Source organism: Pygoscelis adeliae, unplaced genomic scaffold (genome assembly GCF_000699105.1).
Source record: "Pygoscelis adeliae isolate BGI_AS28 unplaced genomic scaffold, ASM69910v1 Scaffold45, whole genome shotgun sequence".
NCBI classification, from domain to species: Eukaryota; Metazoa; Chordata; class Aves; order Sphenisciformes; family Spheniscidae; genus Pygoscelis; species Pygoscelis adeliae.
In genome coordinates this window covers 9025572-9036492 of record NW_008825114.1, presented here as the reverse complement: position 1 = coordinate 9036492, position 10921 = coordinate 9025572, and the positions used below count along the sequence as shown (strand labels likewise).

Genomic DNA, 10921 nt, shown 5'->3' with positions numbered 1-10921 from the left:
AGGCTAGGTACATCGGTGATTTTAACTGCACACAACCACAGCGGCACCCGGGCTGGCAGCCACCTCTGGAGATGGCCCAGGACACTACATGTCTCAAAAGCAGGGTCAGCTATAGCTACTCCTCCACAGACGAAGACTCCACATCCTCTCTGGCAATCAGTTCCAGTGCTTGACCACCTGCTCAGTATGTTTTCCTTCTGTTTGTGTAGAACTGCCTCCATTTCAATGTGTGCCCACTGCTTTTTGTCCTGTGCTACTGAGCACCATTGAGAATAGCCTGGCTCCATCTTTACTCCCCCACCAGGCAGTTACAGACATAGATAAGATTCCCTGGAGTAGGTAACAATACTGCACTGGTCCCCACCAAATTGAAATGACTCTACACTCAGTTAGCAGCTCAGACAGACTTTAAGATGACAGACTTTGGAGACAGGCCCATAATTTCAGTCACCATTAAGTGTCTCCTTTCCCAGTATTCCCAACTTGTCTCTGAATGAAGAGTAGGATATGCTCCATGAACTTCACAGATCTATTGGTGTTTGGAATAAAATAATCTATAGTATTCATACAATACACATTACAAAATTACTTGATACAAGAACAGAAGAGACCCAAGATTTTATTGCCTCGTCAGATGTAAAAATTTATTTATGCTATTTATCAAGAGTTTAAATTTACACAAAAGACAACACTTCAACTTCAGGTCCAATTGTCCATCAGTAAGCTCTACATCAGAATACCCTTGACACTTCCAAGTACAATTTTTACAAGATGGCTTAGAACAGCAGAATCTCATAAATAATGGCCAGCTTCACAAGCCTGAAGGTCACTACCTCATCGGTATTTCTCTGCTGAGCATGACCCACAGAACAGCGGAAGTCTTAAAACCATTTTAATCCCCAATCACTATCACTACTGCACTCAGAGCATTTAAATCACATTGCCCTGCATTAGTAACACCAAACATTATAGCTAGTCTTAAAGATTTACCACATCTCCCCCTAACATCTTTTTTTTTTAGCATTATAAGAGAACTGTGCATCAAAACAACTGCAAAATACACAATCATCCATTTGGCTTGGTTTTACAATAAAAATAACATCAGTCATCTATTTGTTAACTTCATCTCTTGCGTTGTGCTCCTTTCTCCTTCCCTCTCACTTAGGAAACCACACTAGACCAGGCAGTTTAATTGTAGCACTGAGGTAGCATATTTTAATTGAACAGAATAATAGGTCTGCTACTGTGCCTCCTCTCCTTTAAAGCACAAAAAAAATCCCCACAGTTTTTCAACTTCTTTGGAGAAGACAGGCATATAGTTCATTTCCAACAGCCACTCCATTTTGAATTCAAAGCACAAAGCATCTCTGAATGGTAGATACATTATACCAGCTAGAATGAATGAGAACATATACAAGAAGAAGGAACTATGTCAGTTTTATTAGAACTATGGTTACATTTTAGCCCTATGACACCTATTGTTCCCTATTATGAAATGCATCTTTACAGTCTCTGAAATTTAATTTCAAAGACTAGGATCCTGAAAAAGGGCAGCTGTGCCTCAGTTCTTCTAAATGATTTTCACACTATCTGCAGAAAGGGTCAAATAATTGCAACAAAACCAAAAGAAATCAAACGGACCCAATATAAAATCAATAGGAATTAGCAACATGAGTATATTAAAAGAATTGAAGTTAATTGAAGGCAAAAGATATAACATGCCTGAATGAACTGAGAGCACTTTCCATTCACTTAAAAGCTAGAGCTGGAATAGCCTTAAAGAAAAAAAAACCCCAAAAACCAAAAAACCAAAAATCACTGCAAGAGTAGAAGCTTAGTTTCATAACAAATTGAGAGTAACAATATCTCAGCTTTGCCCTTCTGGCTAAAAGCTTTAAAAGAAAAAGCTGAAGTCAAGCTGTACCCAAGACTGCAGCCTTAACACCCAGGCTGTTTACTGAAGTAACTCTTACAGGCACCTGTATATTTAGGGGTGAATAGTAAACAGTGACCCCAAAAACCAGAGCCTCGTTAAATTCTGTTGCATGGTACACAATCCTCACCCAGCCCCAGGCTGAATCTTTGAATCCCCCCTCTCTGTCTTTTATACAGCAAAGCAAAAATTTTACTGCAGTTAAACCCCATTGAGTCAGCTGCACACATGAGGGAAACTGGTTTTTAACACCTTGGAAAGCAGATTGAGAATGTAACTGAGCTGATTGCTAAATAAACCCTCAGGAAAACACCTAAACAGCTGAGGGAAAATGTGTAAGTTATAATGACCAATTCAAGCTGTTTATGGAGACTTTAACGTTAATCTTTCAAGTAGTCCAAGATGCACTCCAACACCTGTTATCAAAAATTAAAGGCTTTTATGAACACCCTCTTACATACAAAAGGAGTATTAAACAGAAGGAACTTGTTTACAGTAAATACAAACATCTGAAAAAATCTCTGAAACCTGTTTATACAAATACTAATAAATTCTTTAATATTTTGTACAACTAGAAGGTGCACAGATTGGCATTCAAGCGGTCAATGCTGGCAAACATCTGTCAGACAATAACATGATTTTCTTGGATAACAATATAGTTTAAAATGCCATAAATTAAAAAATAAGTTAGTTCACATTTTTTTTCCCCAGCTTTTATGTACATCTTAGTCTTTAATGAGATCGTGTAGCCTTCTTCAGAAGCTCGAGGTCTTTCCGTCGGCTTTTGATTGCTCTGGCACAGCCATACTCTTCCAGTTGTAAAGGGATATACTTTTCTATCTGAACGAGCCCATGCCCAGCAGGACCGGTAAACAGCTTAATCCAGGATGGCTTAAAGTTTCCTCTGAAGCCCAGAAAGGCCAGGCTTCCTGTGACAAAAACAGCTCCGTGTTACCCAAACAGCCAAGCCTGTCCAAGCACAACACAGCACCGGTTGGGAAGGGAATGGCGTGCTCCTCTGAAATTCTCCCCCCGCCAGATTATTCAGGACATTAATCCACTCTCAGCTTCACATGCACCTCGCAAGGAAATACTGACTTGCAGTCTCCTTTTTCAATATTCAGTATTAGATACTCTGAAATCTTAATTTGAAAACACAGCTATCGGGACAGTTATGAAACCCGCTTTCCTCAGACAAGACTTGTGCCAGGGCCCTGAATGGACTAGAGCTACCCCACGTGGCCTATAAAGTGATCAGCCCTCAAAACACCAACAGCTTCTCATCTCTGCCTTCAAATTTTGTTAGTACAGGAAATACTAGTCTGGCACAGGAGATTATTTAAAAATAGATTCGCTGGGTGAGGCACAAAATACAGGCTTTGGGGAAAAAAGCCTGGGGCTCTTTTTCTGTAATCCACAGGCACAAAGAACTGCTAGTCACTTCTCTGCTTGCAACAAGCTTCACACAACGCCCTTCAGGGCAACAGGAAGGGTTTTCTGCCCCATCTGCTGAAGGGCTGCCCGCCCCAACAAGGGCTGAAATGCAGCAGCCCCCTCCAGTGCAAACTGGCAACCATCCTCCCCCAGCTGCATCCTTTTCACACACCCTGTGAGAAACCCACCATGCCAACATAAACACACAGACCAAGGTGGTGTCAAAGAAATATGCAAAATTTCCACCAACCGTTGCTCTGAAGATAAGGCGGTTTGGCTGTCCCCAGGGACATTAAGGCTTCTGATAAATTATTAGGAATTGCTACATCACCTCTTGTGCTCAGTAGAACGATAGACCTGCAGCAGAAACAGTGTAGAGACAGCAGCTCTTATAAACAAAGTTTTCTTAATATTCTGCTACACGTTTTTACAGCTAGCTGGCCTCATAGTCCACTTGCTTAAAAGTACTCATGCCATGTCATTTCATGACATGGAAATAGTCAACCCTCTCTGCAAGCAGTACCTAGAAAAGCCCCCACCTAGAATTCTTTTGATTTTTACTTTAGATTTTTTAAAATTTAGCTTCAAAATAATTGGAAATTATTTTGATACAAATAATTTGTATCAAAAATCAAGTTTAGATATTGATCCAAAATTAGACTATGAGAATGCTCATTTTTCTGACACTAACTTTTTGACTTTCTTTAATGATAAGCAACTTTTTCCCTAGATAGGGAGAGAACAGTATGATATCTTGTCACATAGTTATTGTCAGTGTCCTAAGTGACCTTATTAAACAAAAAAATATTCTTGATTTAAGCAAAGAAGTGTTATGGACATTAAGGCTTCTGATAAATTATTAGGAATTGCTACATCACCTCTTGTGCTCAGTAGAACGATAGACCTGCAGCAGAAACAGTGTAGAGACAGCAGCTCTTATAAACACAGTTTTCTTAATACTCTGCTACACGTTTTTACAGCTAGCTGGCCTCATAGTCCACTTGCTTAAAAGTACTCATGCCATGTCATTTCATGACATGGAAATAGTCAACCCTCTCTGCAAGCAGTACCTAGAAAAGCCCCCTCCTAGAATTTTTTTTTTTTAAACTTTAGATTTTTTAAAATTTAGCTTCAAAATAATTGGAAATTATTTTGATACAAATAATTTGTATCAAAAATCAAGTTTAGATATTGATCCAAAATTAGACTATGAGAATGCTCATTTTTCTGACACTAACTTTTTGACTTTCTTTAATGATAAGCAACTTTTTCCCTAGATAGGGAGAGAACAGTATGATATCTTGTCACATAGTTATTGTCAGTGTCCTAAGTGACCTTATTAAACAAAAAAATATTCTTGATTTAAGCAAAGAAGTGTTATTACATGATGACTAGTAAAAAAAAAAATCTTTTTGAAGTGAAAGACAAGCAACACTGGAAAATTGTAAGTGTTCAAAATTTGAGTTGCTTTGTTTTCTCAAATAAGGCTAAATTGTCTGTTAACATGCTCCTACGTTTCTCCCTTTCCCTCAACTTAGATACATGTTTTGCTCACTTTCAGTGCTCCTGTATAGACATAATTATTTAAATCCTCGTTAGAGAGCAGAGCTACAGCTTACAGGACATACTGGAAATAAATGGTCATTACACGTACCTTTGTGGAATTCCAGATTTTAAATATCCACCTACACGCTTAATGTCTAATCCAGAAAATATTTTGTTTCCCGACACTGTGCCAATGCAGGCATCAACTACAACAATAAGTATACCATTATCCTTGAAGGAAAACATAGTGTCATTGACCTGAATGGGAGGAAAAAAAGAGAAAAGAACTTTTTCTTTCTTTCTTAAAGTTCACATGAATTCAACAGTGATTCCAGTGCACCCAGTGTTAATCTTCATCTAGTTTAGACACAGTGGTGCACTAATTTCCTTACAAATACTTGCTTCTCTCTAGCATCTCTTCATTGTCCCCCTTGGGGGGAGGCTTTCAGTGGGACTTCAGAAATTGCATGGGAGCCTTCAGTCCCTGGCTTCTACAGGGAGATCAGACATTTCAGGTGACTTACTACCTGCCTTGGTCATTTCTCATGCTCCAGGAAGCTAAAATTCAGATACTGAACCACCTGGACTTCTTGGCAACAGTACAGATAATCTGTCTCTGCAGCAGCCCACTTCCAGCCCAGTTTCTTCCTACGGCACAGTCTTACTGCTTTGGATACAGCACACATATTCCGCTGCTCACGCGCCATTTGTCTGTCTAAATAACTCAAGAGTTTTAATATTTCCGTCAAGCTAACTGTGCTGGTTTTGGCTGGGATAGCATTAGTTTTCTTCATAGTAGCTAGCATGGGGCTATGTTTTGGATTTGTGCTGAACACAGCATTGATAACACAGGGATGTTTTCATTACTGCTGAGCAGTGATGACACAGAGTCAAGGCCTTCTCTGCTTCTCACACCACCCCACCAGCGAGTAGGCTGGGGGTGCACAAGAAGCTGGGAGGGGTCACAGCCGGGACAGCTGACCCCAACTGACCACAGGGGTAGTCCACACCATATGACGTCATGCTCAGCAATAAAAAACTGGGGGAAGAAGGAAGTGGGGGGCTTTCAGAGTGATGGCGTTTGTCTTCCCAAGTAACCGTCACGCGTGATGGAGCCCTGCTTTCCTGGAGATGGCTGAACACCTGCCTGCCCATGGGAAGCAGTGAACAAATTCCTTGTTTTGCTTTGCTTGCACGTGCGGCTTTTGCTTTACTTAAACTGTCTTTATCTCAACCCACAAGTTTTCTCACTTTTAATCTTCTGATTCTCTCCCCCACCCCACCAGGGAGGAGTGAGCGAGCGGCTGTGTGGGGCTTTGCTGCTGGCTGGGGTTAAACCGTGACACTATTGCACTGACATTACAGAATGTAAGCCACATACAGACTTTAAGCTTTATGGTGTAAGGGTGTCTGCAAATGCTATTTCAGCACCATGTGCAAGTTTCCTTCAGCATTCGAATAGGAAAGTCAAAGTAAACCACTTTTTATACAGTGTCACATCACTAGGCTTATCAGGACCACATCAGAACAAATACAGAAATCTCTATGGATTCTTTAGTAATTGCAGTTTTGAAGGAGTTTCGCAAAGCTTAATGGCTTGAATGACTCATCTCATTAACTCACCACTCTGTTAGCACAAAACCAATTTCAACAACATGGATTTAACTAACAGGTTGTTTGGTTTTGTTTTGGTTGTGGGGGTTTTTGTTGTTGTTGGGGTTTTTTTTTTTCCCCAAAAGCAGCCATCAGTAAGTGTACATTCATCTAGATTTCAGCATGAATCTGAAGATTTTAAACTCTCCCTTACCAGTACAATTTTTTCTCCAGCAGGAAAGGATTCAAATACAAAATGGAGCTTTGGAGCCTCATTTTCTGAGGTTAAAACATCAGTTTTTTGACTGATTGATTTTTAAACTATGAACCAACACTTTTCAATCAAGTGAAGAAAAGTGAGGTCAGCATTATGTGCAGCTGTACAACTGTTGTAATACAAACTGCTGAAAAGAAAGATAGTTAGAAGAAAACCATAAAGAATACTTACAGAAATAAATGCTTGCTGACCTCTGCTTAACTCTTTTTTACCAGATGAATTAATCTGCACAAGGAGGTAGTTTTTGTGAGGATCACTGGTGAATACCATCTGGATATCAAAAGAAACACATTAAGTACACATATCCATGTGTCTTCAACACTTTATCATGCCAGACAGTTTACAACAGACTGCCCATGCTCCAAAGCAAATGCATCCATTTGTCGGTGGCATTATTTATGGTGCTAGCAATGCTAATAAATACCATGATGTATAGTGTAACCCATTTTATTCCTTACTTTCAGTATTTTTCTCAGCCTGTATAGCTAAAATAGATAATGTAATTTCAAGTTCATGCTAATAAGCAAAGATCCAAAAAAGAAGAGAGAAGGTTGGCCAATAGCATATCGATCTCTGCAGCAAAGCTATCCCACACAGAGTACAGACAATACTGTAGTACAAGACATCAGATGCCCCTTCTCTATAGCACTCTGAGTGAGAGGTGAAGCAGTATTGTTCAAAAAACAAGAACTGAAACCTTTGTGCTACAAGGGACTCCCTGCCTTCTAGTGTACAGATTAACAACATGACCATCGCAAACCGGTAGGTGCAGTATTCTGTGCTGAAAGACTGAAATTCTGCCTGAAAGCAAGTAGACAGCAACACCAACTATACAGTTCATGAAAGTTTTTGCTTATTTTATTTTACCTGAGTTGTGCCGCATTTTGTACATGGTACAGTAGTTTTTACTGGCATCCGCTTTATGACGGTTGGTCCTTGGTAGTACTTTGGGTAAGCTTTTGCCATGCAGTTACTGATCCCTTTTGTTGAGTCTTTGGTCACAATCTTGATCCTTTCACATCCCTGAGATGAGCAATAACTGTGACCATCCCTATTATATTTGGCTTGAAGAAATAAAAACAGTAATCTACACAAAAGGGGGAAAAAGAATCTAGATCAATTGCTGGAAAGATAAGCAGTTATGTTAAACCTCAACAGCTGTATTTCATGATTTTCAGAAGCAGAGAAACTACAGTATTCACTTCTGCACCATTGTTCAAACTTTTTCAAAATATTTACAGTTTACTAGAGTTAGGAAGTCTCTACTGACATACCTGAAATTCCCAACAATTAAAGGAGACATCATTATGAATGCATATGCTTTGAAAAGAACAGCCACTCCTCAAATGGGTGGCTTGCAGGAAACAAAAACCAAACTGCAGAGCATAAGTGTTTTCTTTGACCATAGATCTTTGCAGATACCCAGCAGTAATTGTTTGGATATTCAGCTTCACCCACCAGCACTGAACAATGTAATTGTACTGTTGCAAATGCCTGGAAATGCAATTTAGGGGGTAGTGGTCATTAATGTTCACAGTACACAGAGACCAGTAATTCTTCTACTATATATTTGACTGTTATCACTGTAGCTTTTAGGCAAAAGAAATGTAAATGTCTTTTCAAAAGCTACATTCATCTGCATATTTACTACAGACAGACAAAGTAGCAGACAAGGGAACAAAATAAATAAGACAATAAATTATAAAGATTAACATTTGCAAAACACAGAAGTGATATATGTAGGGCTTATTTTACTCAAAGTTGACCATATCTTAAATCTCTCAGAAGGATCTCAGTGGCCTCTGTCAGAAGTACTTTTGAAAGAGAGACTAGGACTCTTAAGTACATTCAAGAAGGCTGAAAACAGATTAGGATTTTCAGAAATGCATTCTTAAAATGTTCTTGGAATAAAAACTTCTTGGAAATTTCTAGAATTTTCAGTTTAACAAGAAGGCACAAGTTTTCTTTGAAGACTTAGAAGTTACTTCCTGAAAGACACTGCTCTGCAGCACACCAGGTACCACATTTTCCCAGGCATGGGGTAGGAAATATCTGTGGCAACTGTAGTGCTCTTGGAAAAGTATTTCAGTAACAACCACTGTGTTTTGGAGATTCAAAGTCACATAAAGTATTCTTTCAAACAGGCTTTGGGCTCCTTCACAACAGCTTTCCTCTTATGCCGGTGTCTCAATCAGTTGCTTTTAACACTATCAAACTGGACATTTTAAGGTTAAACAACATCTTCCAATAGGGTCAAGTTACAAGTAGTTACCCAGTACTGTTGTCAAAGTAAAACTTCTTGTCTGATTGATTCTTTTCGAGCTCCATCATTGAAGATACAGGCATGTAGCGCTCTACCTTGCTTGACAGAGCAGATGACCGCCTTTGAAAGGTTTCCAATACTATAACAAAATCTGTATTTGGTTGATAACAAAGACCAACACGGATCCAGTCATTCCTGAAAACAAAATAAAAGGTATGATTCACTGTAAGAACAGTTTAATGACAATACGCAAACAGATCACTCAAAAAACAAGTAACAGGAACACAAAAAGCTCCCAAACCCTCAACCAGAAGATCTTTCTTCCCCTGTCTACACAAAGTGTTTCATTAAATGTTATAGTAACTTTGATACTCTCAGGATATATTTGATTTTATACTTTAGACATTTAATAAGTTTATTTGACAACAAAATCTAGTATGCTAAGTTATTCAACTCCAATTCTGCTTGAGTTCACTATTTGCACATTTTCTTCTCCAAAGGATTTTCCTTAAAGACACTGTACTGGATGAAAGTTTAACTTTAGGTGCAGGTCTATTGCTTAATCTCTTGCTTTTCATACTTTAGTATTTGTAATTGCGGAGAAAAAAAAAACAACCCAAGATCCAGTCTTACTGACAGCTGCAAACTCTCATCCATGCTAATTCTGCAGGACATTACTTCAGTATTGCCTTATAGATCAATGACATGAAAGAAAGTAAACATACTTGTTGAAGTTAATGAGATAAAGATAGGTGACGTTTGGAGCTTTTCCATTCCAATGTATTGTGTAGCCCTTTTGGAGCATCACTACTGGTTGGTATTGTTGAAAGACAGCTCTCTGATTAATACCTCGAAGAACCATGGGATTGGCTGGGTACTCATCTCGTACGATAGTCATGGAAAGATTCTGTCCATTCCAGGTTTGGACATAAACCTATACGATATTAAGGAGGATGAAAAGAAAGAAAAAAGATTTGGACACTGTACAAAAGGAAATGAAATAATGAAAAATAATCAGTACATTATCAGCCAAAATGCTGCAATTTGATGTTCAAAGTTATGCAATACACAAATAGCTCCTGAAGAAGAGCCCTACTTGAAAATCTATTGTATATTTTGCCCATTTTACAGATGAAAAAAGGGGACACAGGGGGAAAACCAAAAAAATAGAATCAGCTATGGTACTTGGCCAAACCCATATAGAACAGGAACCAGAATGGGAATCAAACCTATGTGAGATTTGTACTCAGAAGGTGGTATTTAACATCTCCATTTTAAAAAGTTAAAAAAAAAAAAAAAAGAAGAAATAAAAAGCCCCTTAAAACCCACTCTGTGAAAAAGAGACAGACAGAAGTCTGTAAGAAGACCAGGCGGGGAAGACAACTGGCCTGTCTGAACGGGGAGCTCTTGCTAGGACTCAGGAAAAAAAGGAGAGTTTACCACTTGTGGAAGAAGGGGCAGGCGACTCAAGAAGAGTACAGGGATCTCGTTAGGTCATGCAGAGAGGAAATGAGACAGGCAAAAGCCCAGCTAGAACGCAATCTGGCCGCTGTCGTTAAAGACAACAAAAAGTGTTTTTACAGGTATATGAATGACAAGAAGAGAGCCAAGGAGAATCTCCACCCTTTATTGGATGTGGGGGGGAACATTGTCACCAAGGAGGAGGAAAAGGCTGAGGTACTTAATGCCTTCTTTGCCCCAGTCTCTAACAGGCAGACCAGTTATTCTCAGGGTACTCAGCCCCCTGAGCTGGAACACAGGGACAGCGAGCAGGATGAACCCCCCATAATCCAAGAGGAAGCAGTCAATGACCTGCTACGCCACCTGGATGCTCACAAGTCTATGGGGCCGGATGGGATCCACCCGAGAGTGCTGA

The 10921-nt window shown here is 39.4% G+C and overlaps 1 protein-coding gene across 1 annotated transcript in view; it reads right to left on the bottom strand.

Annotated features, from left to right (window-relative positions):
- Window positions 1-2029: 2029 nt before the first annotated feature.
- TMEM2 (transmembrane protein 2) overlaps window positions 2030-10921 on the bottom strand; it is a 39450-nt gene continuing 30558 nt past the window's right edge. The window contains exons 17-23 of the mRNA XM_009328094.1: window positions 9771-9979; window positions 9055-9240; window positions 7650-7869; window positions 6954-7052; window positions 5022-5170; window positions 3618-3724; window positions 2030-2862 (exon numbers count right to left, since the gene is read on the bottom strand). Of these exons, the coding sequence (XP_009326369.1) occupies window positions 2666-2862; window positions 3618-3724; window positions 5022-5170; window positions 6954-7052; window positions 7650-7869; window positions 9055-9240; window positions 9771-9979 (1167 nt within the window). The 3' untranslated portion in view covers window positions 2030-2665. The remainder of the gene's footprint in view (window positions 2863-3617; window positions 3725-5021; window positions 5171-6953; window positions 7053-7649; window positions 7870-9054; window positions 9241-9770; window positions 9980-10921) is intronic.